This window comes from Haliotis rufescens, unplaced genomic scaffold (assembly GCF_023055435.1).
Source record: "Haliotis rufescens isolate VD_foot unplaced genomic scaffold, xgHalRufe1.0.p SCAF_29, whole genome shotgun sequence".
Classification (NCBI taxonomy): domain Eukaryota; kingdom Metazoa; phylum Mollusca; class Gastropoda; order Lepetellida; family Haliotidae; genus Haliotis; species Haliotis rufescens.
Genome location: NW_025963990.1, coordinates 1,204,727 through 1,221,899, shown reverse-complemented (window position 1 = coordinate 1,221,899; position 17,173 = coordinate 1,204,727). Strand labels below are relative to the sequence as shown.

Genomic DNA, 17,173 nt, shown 5'->3' with positions numbered 1-17,173 from the left:
TCAGGAAAACTTCCTTGTCCGCTTCAAGGCAACTGTTTCGGTATTTGTTCGGAGCCAATCCTGCGTCAACAAAGGATCATGCGTAGACTATAACCATCAGTTAACCATGTAACTGTACAATGGAAATAGCGTTGAGTGTGGCCTGTGTGTTAGGGACTGCGTTTCTTCGGTCCCCTGACAAAAGCCAGCGCTAAATGGCATAACTCAAACACTGTTGCAAGCGGCGTTAAACTTTTAAAACACATTTTCGTTAAACGATTATTTTGCGATGTTTGTTATTCCTGGTATGAAGGTGTCGATTCCCATATAAATAATAAGTTCATTCTCAGTGCAGCGCTGCGTCCAGAAACGGAAACAAGCGGACTATAGAGGGTTCGTATCCCCGATATTGATCCTTGGTTTGCCATTACTATAGCCCCGGTTTCATGTGTTTGATATTTTAGGCATGTCATGATATAACTATAATACCGAATGAGACGGCTAGAACTCACTCCCCCTCCATTCCACTAAGTGACACATTTATGAAATATCTATAACATCAACCCAAAACAATCTTTGAGACCATTGTGTATGACATTTATTAAATCACATATTTTAGTTTTTTTAATAGTAGTCTTCTTTTACAAAATCTGATTTCAAAGCTAAATGAACTCGGAAGTGGCTCTTCTAGATTCACCACTGACAATAAGCTACCCCAATATTAACAAAAGCTCTGTACCCATCAGATGTCATCATCACCACGTTCCTCAAATGGATGGCCTCACCGCTGTGATAGCGCTCAGTTATGTCATGAAACAATTTTCCCTTTGTCGTGGATTTTCCCCTTGCACCTCATTGTACAATACAGTTCAATAGAAACATCCGCTGTCTGTTGCTGATAATCTCTTTTAAGATTAAATATGCACGACCCATTGTGAATATCTCATACATACAACTGCATTGACATAAATCTCTTTGTCGAGAGTAAGCCTTCAAACTTGTACTCAACGTTGCTGTGAATAAATTCGTTGATCGTAAGGACTGCTCGTTCAAACTGACATTTTATACTTTTGTAGTCGTTATGGTTGCGTGTCTTCACTAGAGATTTGTATCAAGGGCGGTTGAAGAAAACTCCGTGCTGCAGGGACCCGTCACAACTATATTTACACTTGTATCAACTTCCTGGTTTCCCTAACCCAATCGCATTGCACCTGCCCATGTGTGTAGAATTGAGCTGAAACTTAGTTCAGTCATGTAAGACGTCGCTAAAGAATATAGCTATACAACAACTTTGGAAAAGAATTTATTCTTCAAAATGCCGGGAAATCATTTTCCGGCAATTTGTGGAATAATTGTATTACTGACATGTGCTTCTTCAAGTTTCATTAACTTTGAACCAGGGTTTGAGTACCAGTACAAGTATGATTCCAATGCAAATGTGAAAAACATTGGAGATTTTCAAGTATTAGCCAAGGTGAGTTGTTGAGTCCTATTTTATTTCCATATTGCTTATTTTTCTCTATTCTGCGTATTCATAATCAAAATATACTAACAGGAAGACATAAGCGAATAGGCCTAAAGGAAATGGTTGACGTTAGATTCAAATCTACCCGTACATCATCAGGTATTCTTTTGCAAAGTAATAACACATGATATACACTGGATGTCGATTTGTGGGGATGAAGCAGAATAGCCAAGGTGAGCTGTGGAGTCCTATTTTATTTCTGTATTGCTTATTTTTCTAAATCTGCGACAAAATGTTATCAAAATATCCTAAAATAAGAAATACGTGAATACGTCTTAAGGAATGCTAAAGATTGACGTAAAAGTCATATGTACCTTACATGACTGGGTATTCTTGGACAACGTAAGTAACACATTAAATAACCTGGATGTCGGTTTGTTGAGAGGAAACAGCCATTCCTAACCCAGTGTGATTGCTGCTTTTTTCCGACAGTTCATATATCAAAATATTTTATTATGTATTTATTCACCTTTATTTAAACAGTTACTATATTCATTTCTCAGTATCTGTTTACCTTAAAGGGTCCTCTATATATTTCGTGTATAGAGAAAGTAACCGAGACCGTAACACAAAACCTAAACAGTGTCTTTTGGAGATGAGCGTCGTTACCAGTATTCAGTGGTCACACATTTTCAGCTTATTTTTGAAAGAAAAACCCGAAGTGATGCAGGTCTTATACGTTTACCACTTAGGTGAAACCCACGAGCTCGGTTATGGTGCTGTCAAATCAAGAATCACAATCAGAGCAAATCTGGAATTCGAACCCACGAGTCTGGTAGATCTCTGGGAAGCAGCTCTACTCAACGATTTGTGGTGTGGCGACTTTACCACCCGTGCTAATATACTTAATACGGCATGAAACGAAATATGAATACTTTCAAATATTAAAGAGAAATAAGTTGTTGGCAGATCACAATTACTCTGATTTGTTGCCATGGTGACGGTGTCATTACCAGGCGATAAGCTAAAACGCAAGAAATCACACACTTTTAATAGTTTCAAAATGGCTGAAACACCTCAAGCCTGAAATCAACTGAACTTCGCGATCGTGACAAGAGAGAAAAGTCGACTCCACCCTACAAACAGGTGACACGTTCTGCATAGGAAACAGAGAACTGTAAACGAACAATCCAATATGCATTTGTACACATCAATATACAATCAAACCAAAGTAGGTGTGAACTTAATTTGATTACAGAAATATTTTTAATGTATGTTAATTATGCAAATAATAGAATAAGGCGCACACACTCCAGCAAGTAGTTTGTGGCAAGAGTATCTATGTACAGTAAACTACGGTTATAACGAACTCAAAGGGACTACTAAATTTAGTTCGTTATAACCGTAGTTCGTTATAAGCATATATACAGCATAACCACAGCAAAAAGTCGGGACCAAAAACGTAAGTTCGTTATATCCATCAGTTCGTTATAAGCGTGTTCGTTATAACCGTAGTTTACTGTATATAGGATAAAATTCAAAGTGAGGTTTACCCCATATTTAAGAATGCTAAAGGGGCACAATGCCCAACTTGCAGAAAATAAAATTCCTATGTAAACCTATTTAAGTCTAGCAATGACAAGGAGATGATGTCTCAAATTACCTTTCATAGACAAGACCTGGCCCCAGATTGAGGAGTGCAGTCCCCCTTTAACAATCAATTCTTTAGAAACAACGAACCTGGGAGGCCGGCTCGTTCATGTAACTATCTTGTAGACATGCTGACATGGTATGAATCAAGATAGGGAAGGGCGTGTATATTGGCCTTCTGGGTGACCTTTGTGCTTCTTTGCTGAATACTGTGACCTTAACAATGTGCACTGGATGAATGTACACGGTAGGTTTTTTTAGCATGAACCGAGAGTTTTCTAGGAAGCGTGGGCTCACCTTTACAATTGTAATTCCAAGAAGTCTCGATTTATTATGCCCGTCACTGGCGACAACAGCGACACAAATAGCTTTGATGAAGACATGAAATCGTTTTGTGCAAACACTGTATCACAGAGGTCATCTAAAAAAAAGTCCATGAATGCCTACCGTATGTTTAGTTTTACAAGTAAGTTGTCACGTGGTGATTTCAGTGCAGATTAGGACCAAATGCATTTTGCTGGTTGTGAAAACACTTTCTAGATCAGTGGGGCGTACACGCTAGAAGCACTCTGATTTCATTCTGATTATTATTGAAACATGGAATAAAGGCGTTGTATTTGCTGATAATTTGTCAAACCCGTGGTGAGACAATGAGTGAGTGAGTATGGTTTTACGCCGCTTTTAGCAATATTCCAGCAATATCACGGCGGGGGACACCAGAAATGGGCTTCACACATTGTACCCATGTCGGGAATCGAACCCGGATTTTCGGCGTGACGAGCGAACGCTTTAACCACTAGGCTACCCGACCGCCCCTGAGACTCAAGTACCCCATGTGGCTGGAGCCAAAGAATATGAGGATCAGGTGGTCTGACCTACCTAATTGTGTGAGGTCTTATCCCCACGGCGTGTATCGATACATCTATGTTATCAGAGTCGGGACAATGCTGGAATAGGCTTACTGGAACATATCACAACAATCACTCTCTAACTCTGTTCTCGAGGGTGGGGTGGATGAAGGGATGAGGTGGTGAATGGTGGTACAATCGAACCCTGTTGTCTCGAACTCGGATCTGTCGAATTCCCGGTTGTGTTGAACACAACATTCACTGACTTACTCTAGAGAGGGCTGGCTTGTGGAGTGAGTGAGTGTGTGAGTATGGTTTTACGCCGCGTTTAGCAATATTCCAGCAATATCACGGCGGGGGACACCAGAAATGGGCTTCACACATTGTACCCATGTCGGGAATCGAACCCGGGTCTTCGGCTTGACATGCGAACGCTTTAACCACTAGGCTCGCCGACCGCCCCTTGGCTTGTGGAAGCTTCATACGTCAATTACGGTAATGTTATATGGCTGATACAGATGTATGAGTAGGGACACACTTAAAGCTTTGACGTTTTAATACAGGTAAAAAATGCAGAGAATGCAGCGCCCTGGGTGATAATATACATGTAGCCACTTAAAGTCACAGCGGTCTTCCATGACGGATCTGAGATAGTCGCTGTGCAGCTCATGTCTGTATTAAACAATCACTTGGTGACTATAAGGGGTCTTTGAAGAGGTGGCTTGAATCCGCTAGGATACACTGCCTGGAGCCCATTTGTAGTGTCTTACGCCATGGTATGACTTGAATAATACTAAAAATGGTGCAAAACCTCGCACACTCATAACAATATGGGCACACACTTTCCAGTTTTCACATTATTATAGCAAATGTTATATAGTAATCTCATTCATTTGATTGAGTAATATTTATAAATATGAGCAGTTGATGAAAATGATCGCATTTATGTTGGTTTTAATCCATTTCGAATAATCTGTTTTCAGTATAGTAATGGTTCGATAACGTTTGTATTGGTCAAATCAAGTTTTCAAGTATATACTGTCTTTTGTCCGGCTGTTTGTTTGCTAATTAAAACCCAGGTTCGAATCTCATCATGGGGCTTCTATTTGTAGCGGCGTCAAACAACACTCACTCGCTTATATTTTGCTTTCAGGTATATCTTTTCAAATTAGGCCTCTCCTCTTAGTAACACAACAAACATTAGTAACACAACAAACATTGTATCTCAATGTAATAAGTTCTCAATAAATTAACTTTCGTACTGCCTTGACACCCTCAAGTGTTTTACAAGTATGGGTTTGTTGACAGTGGTAAAGTGTGTAGCCATTGAAACTACACACGTAGGCTGGAGTTCAGACATAGCGACAGTTGGCTAAGTCTTACTGTATATCATATGAGTCTAGTTAAAGCTGAGATATTAAAAGTAAGAGTATTCTTTTACAGGAATTGACTTCTGTGTGTCAGCGATCGGTTGACATGTCTATCCTTTCCCCGAACACCTGGTGTCATAACTGATTTTCAGTGATCCATTAATATAATTTTCACCGATATTTTAATTATTGAACCAACGGAATCTGTTTCGGCAGATAAACGTGACTCATTACACCTACACCTACACCTACACCTACACCTACACCTACACCTATATGTACACCTACACCTACACCTACATACCTACATGTACACCTACACCCACACCTATATGTACACCTACACCTATATGTACACCTACACCTATATGTACACCTACACCCACACCTATATGTACACCTACACCTACACATATATGTACACCTACACCTACACCTATATGTACACCTACACCTATATGTACACCTACACCTATATGTACACCTACACCTATATGTACACCTACACCTATATGTACACCTACACCTATATGTACACCTACACATATATGTACACCTACATCTACACCTATATCCACACCTACACCTACATCTACACCTATATGTACTGCTACACCTACATGTATACCTACACCTATATGCACACTTACACCTACACCTATATGTACAGCTACACCTATATGTATACGTACACCTATATGCACACTTACACCTACACCTATATGTACACCTACACCTACACCTAAATGTACACCGCACCTACACCTATATGTACACCTACACCTACACCTATATGTACACCGCACCTACACCTATATGTGCACCTACACCTACACCTATATGTACACCTACACCTACACCTATTTGTACACCTACACCTACACCTATATGTACACCTACACCTACACCTATATGTGCACCTACACCTACACCTATATGTACACCTACACCTACACCTATATGTACACCTACACCTACACCTATATGTACACCTACACCTATATGTACACCTAAACCTATATGTACACCTACACATATATGTACACCTACACCTATATGTACACCTACACCTACACCTATATGTACACCTACACCTACACATATATGTACACCTACACCTATATGTACTGCTGCACCTATATGCACACCTACACATACACCTATATGTACACCTACACCTATATGTACACCTACACCTATATGCACACCTACACCTACACCTATATGTACACCTACACCTACACCTATATGTACACCTACACCTACACCTATATGTACACCTACACCTACACCTATATGTACACCTACATCTACACCTATATGTACCCCTACACCTATATGTACACCTACATCACACCTATATGTACACCTACACCTACACCTACACCTATATCCACACCTACACCTACACCTATATCCACACCTACACCTACACCTATATGTACACCTACATCTACACCTATGTGTACCCCTACACCTACACCTATATCCACACCTACACCTACACTTATATGTACACCTACACCTACACCTATATGTACACCTACACCTACATTTGTATGTACACCTACATCTACACCGATATCCACACCTACATCTTCACCTGTAGCCACACCTACACCTACACCTATATGTACACCTACACCTACACCTACACCTATATGTACACCTACACCTACACCTATATGTTCACCTACACCTACACCTGTATGTACACCTACATCTACACTTATATGTACACCTACACCTACACCTATTTGTACACCTACACCTACATTTGTATGTACACCTACATCTACACCGATATCCACACCTACATCTTCACCTGTAGCCACACCTACACCTACACCTATATGTACACCTACACCTACACCTATATGTACACCTACACCTACACCTATATGTTCACCTACACCTACACCTGTATGTACACCTACATCTACACCTACATCTACACTTACATCTATATCTACACCTACACCTACACCTATATGTACACCTACACCTATATGTACTGCTGCACCTATATGTACACCTACACCTATATGTACACCTACACATATATGTTCACCTACATCTACACCTATATCCACACCTACACCTACACCTATATGTACACCTACACCTATATGTACTGCTGCACCTATATGCACACCTACACATACACCTATATGTACACCTACACCTATATGTACACCTACACCTATATGCACACCTACACCTACACCTATATGTACACCTACACCTACACCTATATGTACACCTACACCTACACCTATATGTACACCTACACCTACACCTATATGTACACCTACATCTACACCTATATGTACACCTACATCACACCTATATGTACACCTACATCACACCTATATGTACACCTACACCTACACCTATATCCACACCTACACCTACACCTATATCCACACCTACACCTACACCTATATGTACACCTACATCTACACCTATGTGTACCCCTACACCTATATGTAAACCTACACCTACACCTACACTACTGCCTAAAAGTTCATTCCCCTAACACGCGTTTAGAACGCGTGTAACACACCTATATGTACACCTACACCAACACCTACACCTACACCTATATGTACACCTACACCTATACCTATATGTACACCTAAACCTATATGTACACCTACAAGTACACCTACACCTACACCTACACCTACACCTACACCTACACCTAGAATAAACACGGACTCTAGAATTAACAACATCTCAAAGATACCACTTCTGGACAATGATCCTATACTGAAGACAGACATAGAAATAACGACTGAAACAAAGCTTAAAATTGAGAAAATCACCAGGGCCGGACCATATCACAAATGAACATATCTATTTCGCTGGAGATATGCTTCTAAAACACTTAACCCAGCTGTTTAACATGATGATACGAACATGCTACAGCCCTGCACTGTTGAGATCTGCAACAATTATTCCAATATATGAAGGAAACAATAAGGACAGATCGGATCCTGCAAATACCAGAGGTATCATTCTGAAGTCCGTGGTGGGAAAACTGTTCGAAAAAGATCCTATTAGGGAGAATTGAGAGATATATCAAATATATGGAGCCCGACTTCCCACATAGATTACAATGTGGCTTCAGGCGAGAACATGGTGCAAACATAGTTACCTATATACTCAAAGAAGTCATATCTTTCTACACGGAAAGGTCTTCCAATGTATACACTGTGTTTCTTGATAATGAGAAAGCGTTTGATCGCATTTGACACAATGGCCTACTCCTAAAACTATTCATCCTTGGTGTGCAAGGGAAAGCCTGGCATATCATACGTCAGTCGCATCACGAATCTACTGCATGTGTCAAATATGCCGGCGAGACAAGTCGAACGTTCCCAATCGGACAAGGTGTAGGACAAGGACGTGTCTTATCCGCCTAGATGTTCCTTGTGTATATTAACGAGCTTATAATCCGCCTTGACCATTTGAAACAAGGTGTTATGCTTGGACGTGATCACTTCCCAGTTGTCCTTCTCGCGGATGACACAACCCTCATAAGCTCAACAAGTAGTGGCCTATGCATGTCCTTACAGACTGTACATCAATATGCTTGCCAATGGAGACTGACATATAATGCAAGCAAAAGCTGTGTTCTGGTGTTTAAAGGTGCAAACAAAATCAACCAACCATGTTCTTTTAGACTAGGTAACCATATACTGGAAATGAAATCGAACACAATATATGCAGGTTCTATTATCAGTACTCCTTTAGAATCCGAAAGGACCAGGAGAGCTTGCGCCAAGGCGAGGAAGAATTTGAATTCCCTGAGGGTATTGGAATAAGAGCAGGTGGTCTGAACCCAGTCTGCTGTATGGACTTATGGCGTAGAGTAATAATTCCAAGTGCCTTCTACGCGTGTGAACTGTGGTCAAATATGTCCAAGACAGAACACAATGAAATTGAAAAACTCCAGCGCTATTTTGCACGCAATGTACAAACTTTTCATGTAAGATCTCCGACCGTTGCAACTATTCAGACGCTGGGATTGTGGACAATGACATCTGTGATTGACAAAATGAAGCTGATGTTTCCCTAGGAGGATGTGTAGAAGCAGCCACAGATATGCCCCGAAAAAGGTGTTCTATTTCAAGTGTGCTCAATATATAACAGGCAGTGACAAAAGTAAGTCTGTAACACATGATCTATTCAATGTGGCAAAGAAATATGAATTATGGACCATAATAGTTCACTTTATGAAAACTAACCAGTTTCCATCCAAGGATGTGTGGAACAAAACCGTACAGACTAAAATAACAGAACATGAAACTGCTTATTGGCACACAAGTCTGCGAGATCACCCTGAATTAAACAGATTTATTAAAATTCTCAGTAAGCTTGTACCTCATAGACTGTGGAATATGTGTATTCTGTACAATATACCAACTAGCCTTGACAGCTGGGCTGAATTCATATCTTCTGTATCACGAGACATAAGCTCCTGGAACCTGCGATCAGTGCTCTATCTGTAGACAGTATATTTCATACCAGGACCGCGACATGTGAATATTCAGTTTTGCCAATTTCTCTGCATAATGTTCGTGTAAATATGTTGTGTTAACATGATTCCAAATGAATATCGCTCTCCGAAACTAATGGAGGAAATAAATATCATTCATTCATTCATTATGTACACCTACATCTATACCTACATCTACACCTACATCTACACTTTCATCTACACTTATACCTACACCTACACCTACACCTCCACCAATAGTATCTTTTTTACCATTAACATTGTTAAAACGACCCGAATAGTTTCTCCTTTATTGTGTCAATTTACATGAAAACTTTCGGAAACGTAATCCTGTTCTAGAATTACAATGTTATTATGAGTGTAATCATTCCTGATCCAAGGGCAAAGTAACCCTATATTTTAGCATTAGGCTTAGGACAGTCGCAGCATTACGATTGCTTTGTGGGGCGTGACAAGCCCCACGATGACGCTGCACGAAACGAGCTCTATAATTAACCTCTCAATGTATCCAGGGTGCCAGTTGAAGCGTAAGAAGCACGCAGTTGTCTTGCGTCTGCCTCACATGTCTGATCACGGGATCCTGGGACAAACCGACTCGTGTTATTCAAGTCGTCCAGTGATACCCAATTCCCCATGTGTTAGGCAAGGTGATTATCTTTGTGGTATCGATTTTATGATCATGACATATATATTCGACCTGTAAACATTTTAAAACGATGTCGGGGAAAAAATGCTTGGCCTCATAAATTATCTGTTGAGAAAAACTGTTTTGATTGAGGACTAGTCACTTACATGGCGACTGCGTTGATTAAGATGATCAGGTGCATTGTTTACGTAACTACAGTATATGTTAGGGGCCGCCTGGGTTAGTTTGAAACAGCGTTCGATATAACGAGCACAAAGAGTACTTCAACGCCACTTCGTTTGAGCCGAACTTGAATTCCATTGAGAAGGTATCGAATTATCAATATTTCGAGATAAAGTGAGTGAGTGACGTATTAAACGGTACTTTAGTATAAACAGTTATTTCAATGCGTGTCAGCTTGATGTGGAAAGATGTCAAAGTGGCGCAGGTGTTCGTGAGTGAGTTTCGGGAAACGTTTCAAAGAGTATTTCAGAAACAGGTATATAACAGCGTGTCAACCTAATGTGGAGGAATGCCACAAGTGAAGCAGGCCTAAGATCTGGACCACTGTGGTGACACACACGGGCACTCGTATGATGCTGACAAACATAGAAACATTATCGGGGCGTCCGGAATTCAAACTCACAATCACAGCGATGTATAATATTTTTGTTTGTTGTTTAACGCCGCACACAGCAATATTTCAGCTATATGACGGCGGTCTGTAAATAATCGAGTCCGGACCAGACAATCCAGTGATTGGCATCATGAGCATCGGTCCACGCAACTGGATTACGATGACATAAATCAACCAATTCAGCGAGCCTGACCACCCAATCGCCTCTTACGACAAGCATAGTCCCCCTTTACGGCCAGCATGGGTTGCTGGAGACCTATTCTAACCAGGATCTTCACAGGTCCGACGTATAAAAATATGCCTTATATGAAATAAAGTAACTTCGCTTCAGAAGGTAACGTTCCAAGGGGGACATCATCATCATCCGGACTTCTGGATAAACGAATCATGGTGAACTAGTAAGGTCCCATTTACTTGCACGCACGCACGCACGCACGCACGCGTTTCAAACAATAATTTTCTAGAAGATCCAACGAGGTTTGTAAGATCAGTTTCATATTTATATCAATAGTAAGAGGGCGACATTTCTTTTATTTCTTTGCTTATGGATGTGCCGCTCTTTCAAAGTCCAAATGTTGAAAAAAATGCAAAAAATACTCCTTTTGTATTACTGCCGATCTGTACATATAACGTTAACAAAAACACAAGATATCGTTTCTTGGTTGAGTGTAAAGCAAAGGGAAGTCTCCTATATGTCTCGCTGGGATCCTTCTCTTGTACCATCAAAGAGTGTCAACGCAAATAGTGGTTACATTATACGATTGTTTCATAAGTTGGAAATGCCCGAAAATTTGACGTCATCTCTTATCCTCGGCGGTTATGTCCTAAAACGGTTCACGTGTCTACTTCTCGCCGTGAGAGGTGTGACAGTCACTGCCTAATACCACATTTTGATCTTATTCAATCACTAGCTGGCAGAGACGAAACTACCATTGTAGCAGAAGAGCAATTGCTTACACCTGAAACAGGCACAATTTGTTTATAAGTAAACCTTAATTTACCATATATGCAGTAAATTTTTAATTGGAACTCTACATGGTGGAACATGATATTCATTGTCTAACTCGAAAATCAGAATCTTTAAGCACTTCAAGATTTTCAGCGGGCCGTCGTGAAATTGGTTTGGCTTCCACTTGCCTAGTAGCGCCCCTGGCGGGTATGTCATATCCTTTAATAAACTTCGGATATAACCCCTCTGGCCATTGTTTCGCGAATTATGTTTGGGTGTAACCCAAAGAATAAACTAGAGGAAGACACCAGGTGGTACATATCACGTAAGGCAGTCCCTCCCGTGTGCTGTATACGTGCAAGGTAAAGTTTTGCAGCTATTTATTCTTAACGTGGTGGGGGGAGGACGGGTGGCCCAGTCGTCTAAGGCGCCGCGATTCGCTGTGCAGAGTCGCGTCCCTTGGGCATGCCAGAAACCTAGGATTGTAGGTTCGCCCCCGTTATTTTTCTAGGTTTGTCAGCACCATACCCGTGCTCGTGGGTTTCACCGAAGTGGTAAACGTCTGAGACCTGCATCACTTCAGGCTTTCCTCCCACAGTAAACTGACACGCCGCGATATAACTGGAATACGTTAAACCCAACTCACTCACTCACTCTTATCGTAAGAGGCCACTGAATGAGCGGGTGGTAAGGCTCTGGACTTGGTTGACAGCGTGTCATCGTTGCCGTAAGTGTGGCGTTGAACAACAAACTATTTATATAAGCCACACGTTAGGCGTTTTTCCTCCTCAACAAAACCCTTTTGACACTTAAGTAATGTATGTCCTCGCTGTTTGTGCGCTTGTGTTCATAAAACTTTTTGTTAGGTCCAAACACAACTCTGTCGAACAATTCAAAGTATGGGCGGGTTATTGTTTATGTCACTTCTAAGGGCTTTATGACGTTTTCAGTGTTCCGACACAGTTCACTGCACATTATATAAGGCTATAAAAGGGTATAAAGTGCTCTCTAGACCGAAGGTTCATAGGTTGTAGAAAACGAATAAAAGTTATACTGAAAGATCAATATTACCTTCCCAGCGGTAGAGAACATAATATAATATCGACGCAAACACAACCCCGAAGGGCGCCATGTTTATTACTTATAATACAGTTTATATTCACACGAATATTATTCAAATGTGCTTAACATGATACTGTTATGGAAAAACAAAAGTTACATATTTTGTTCAGGATATTCGATATAGCTTAAAAACAGTTCAAATGATTTCCATTTATCCATTGCTGATCAGCTATCAGTGCCAGTTATCTGTTGGCTTCCCTTGTTTAGTTTCCACTTTTTGTTTTCTTATAACTTTTGTTGTTCTTACAGGTACGTTTATATATTCTCGGCCTCATAGTATTCATTCACCCGATGAAGGAGTAAGCATATACTCCGAAACCTTGTGTTCTCATTATGAAGAAGTTAACATCCATAAATTCTCTTCCTTATGTGTATCACTTCTAAATGCCATTCAAAAACTTGGTTCAAATAATGTCTCACTCGCACCTTCAAAACATATATGTTAAAAAAAAAATATAAATATTGGAGCCTTATATAACTGAGTGGTAACCCCAGGACAACAGAGGGCTTGTATGAGTCCCATCTAATCGTCCCTTTCTTACGACTATGACATATAAAAATGTCAAGGTAAATATAAAACGTCTTCGTAAATATAAAACGTCAACGTAAATATAAAACGTTTTCGTAAATATAAAACGTCAACGTAAATATAAAACGCCTTCGAAAATATAAAACGTCTTCGTAAATATAAAACGTCAACGTAAATATAAAACGTCAACGTAAATATAAAACATCTTCGTAAATATAAAACGTCAACGTATATATAATACGTCTTCGTAAATATAAAAAGGTCTTCGTAAATATAAAACGTCTTCGTAAATATAAAACTTCAACCTAAATATAATACGTCTCCGTAAATATACAACGTTTCAATAAATATAAAACGTCAACGTAAATATAAAACGTCAAGGCCAGAGGATAACCAGTCTCGATTATCCGACGAAGTGAACAGCTTCCATTGGGCATGAAAACAGCTTTAGGAACATGAACTTGATTTGTGTGTGCGTCTACTTGTACCAGTCCGGATTAATGCCGATGTTAAAGTGCTGGCCCACTGAGATACCATACCGCAGTTAAACACGAATACCCAACTCACACACACAATATACTGACTCCGAGGCGACCAGTCCTTGTTTTAGCCCCTAAATGCCGAGCGCCAGGCAGGGTAACAAGTACCATCTTTTAACACGTTTTGTGGTACGACACGGTCGAGGTGCGAACCCCGGATCTTCCGATCTCCGGGCGGACGCTCTATCACTAGAACACGGAGACGGTCTAGGACCAGGTTGGGGAAAATAAGCAAACACGTAAGATTCAATTCATTAAACCTTATTTGGGTTTATACAAACGGTATTATGAATATACGTGGAATACCCTGCTTACACAGAGGTAATGTCTATGACAGAACACTCTTCTCATGCACATCGTCTTGGGTCTGTGATTCAGGTCTATTTATTGAAACAGGCAGATATGAAGGTATTGCAAGAGAACATATACTTTGTAGGATTTGTGAAACTGATTGTATTGAAGATGGATAGCACTTTTTATGTCCAGTGTATATTGATTTAAGAGCAAAATATCTGAATACATATTTCTACCACAACCCAAACGGTAACAAATTTTGGACATTAATGACTTGTGATTGTACAGAAACTATGAGATATTTATCAATGTTCATTTATCATGCTATGAAACTAAGAACATGTATGAATTTGTAACACACCCCAGACAATGTACCATTAGGCCTTTGGCCTCATCAGTACCACGACTTAAGATTGTTTGATTGATTGATTGATTCAGGTCGGCTACATCAACGTCGGAGACAGCGGGGACGGACAGGAGGTCTACGTGAAGGTGTATACTCTGGCTCTGAAGACCAAACACACAGAAGGTAGCAACTACTCCTACTACTACTACTACTACTACTACTACTACTACTACTGTTACTACTACTACTGATACAATAAAAAATACTTTTACCATCACCATTGCCACTACAGCTAATTCAGCTGGCACTGCTATTACAACTGTATAACTGTATGATGACATGCATCAACCAAGTTAGCGAGCCTGACCACCCGATCCCGTAAGCATAGGATGACCTATTCTACCCCGGATCTTCACGGGTTACGAAGTCCGAGTTTGCTCTATGTAATTTAACATGAAGCAGGAAGACATGCGTGTCTTTATCATTGGCTATTTATAGTGAATGTTACTCAAGCCCCAGCATGCTGCTACAGTCTGGGGATACATGGATGACAGCACACGGAATGCCTCAGTTAGGCGTTGCCGAATATACCTGGCACTTAACATTTGTGAATTGATACACTGCACAAAACAGGTTGTATTAAACATTAGTGTACACTATGAACCCTCACTGCCATCCTCTACCCTATCCCCGCATCTCCATATGTCAACCAACCCATCACCAACAAACCCCCCAACCCAACCCCCTCCCCCCCGCTAACAACCCCCCCCCCCCCCAAACATCCCCCCCTCCCGTCCGTCTATGTGCTCACGTGAAGCGTGAAGAAATCTATACAGGTAAAATGCGTGTCGTTTCAGGTGACACTAAACCCGATGAATTGTTTGTTGTAAAACAAGAAATTGTTCCCATAATAGATGGATTTTATCGCGATAAAATGGTGGAGAGGTCATACATATAATGGGGACGTCACTGAACGGTTCCTCTTTCGTCACAACTCGCTCTTACCCGCCACCTGCAACAATACTCGTCATCTAGATATTGTCGAGTACGAAACTACAAACCAGTAGGAATGCGCGTATGACTGATAATAAAAGCTTTTCTCCAAAACCCCTTCGTTTGTATTATTTCTTTATAAGTAGAGTCTGAAACAGACGAAAATGACACCAAACTCAATATCTCATGATTGTAAATGTCAACCGTGTATTATTAAGAACATATCCATACAAACTAACAAAGCAAAATGGCCATGAGAGGGACTCGGGTCGCTATACGGCTTGACCCGGAATGACACGAATGGTCACGGATGCGATTTTCAAATTTTGCATGACAATTCGTCACTCTTCCTCCAAGTCCTATGATGAGCAGATTGTTTATGAAGTTATTTGGGAGGTATCGCTGTTTAATGTCTGAAAACAAAATATGGACCTTTTCTAAACTAATACCAGTAATGAGCGGCTTCAGAGAAAATATCTGACTAACTCTGTGAAGTATTGGCGATTTGGTGTGTAGAGCCTGTTTTTCTTTATAAACACGAACGTTTTCTCCTAGTGTTAAGTTAACACTGGCATTTTTTTTAAATACATACATATTAAAGTTGCTATACAGCTGCTAACTCGGCGGCAAACATTAAGTTTGAATTGGCTACATAGTACACGCCTGCTTGAAATCCTAAATTTAAAAAGAAAATTCGTATCTCGTATTGAATATCACAATGAACGTTTTTTTCTACTCTTAGTTTTCGTGAAGCATTGGAAATCACGTTCCAACTGATTCGAGGAATTTTATAAATAACAACCTTAGTGCGTGGTGAATCTTGCATAATCTTCAAAGTCAGTCGAATGATAAAGTATTCTTTGATCTTTGCGTCGCGACTACCACAATGTCCCGCCTGGTCAGTTCATTTTTAACAGAAAGGCATTCACTCAAACAGGGGAAAACGTATTATCGCAAATTCAACTTATAATAAGACCAAAACACAGAATTTTCCGAACGATTCAATTTCTTGCTTTAAAAGGGGGAGCCGAACGATTCAATTTGCTGCTGTGTGAGGGGCGGGGGGATGTGAAAGATTCAGTTTGTTGCTGTGTAAGGGGAGGAGGGGGGGGCGAAATGATTCAGTTGTTGCTGTGAAAGGGGAAGCCGAAAGATTCAATTTGTTGCTTTGTAAGGGAAAGTCGAACGATTCGTTTTGTTGCTGTGTAAGGGGAGGCCGAACGATTCAATTTGTTGCTGTGAAAGGGGAAGCCGAACGATTCAATTTGTTGCTGTGTAAGGGGAGGCCGAACGATTCAGTTG

General features: G+C 40.5%; 1 protein-coding gene across 1 annotated transcript in view; it reads left to right on the top strand.

The window, feature by feature from the left end:
* The first annotated feature begins 1,224 nt into the window (after positions 1 to 1,224).
* LOC124137742 overlaps positions 1,225 to 17,173 on the top strand; it is a 134,959-nt gene continuing 119,010 nt past the window's right edge. The window contains exons 1-2 of the mRNA XM_048402758.1: positions 1,225 to 1,453; positions 14,971 to 15,061. Coding sequence (XP_048258715.1) covers positions 1,295 to 1,453; positions 14,971 to 15,061 — 250 coding nt within the window. The 5' untranslated portion in view covers positions 1,225 to 1,294. The remainder of the gene's footprint in view (positions 1,454 to 14,970; positions 15,062 to 17,173) is intronic.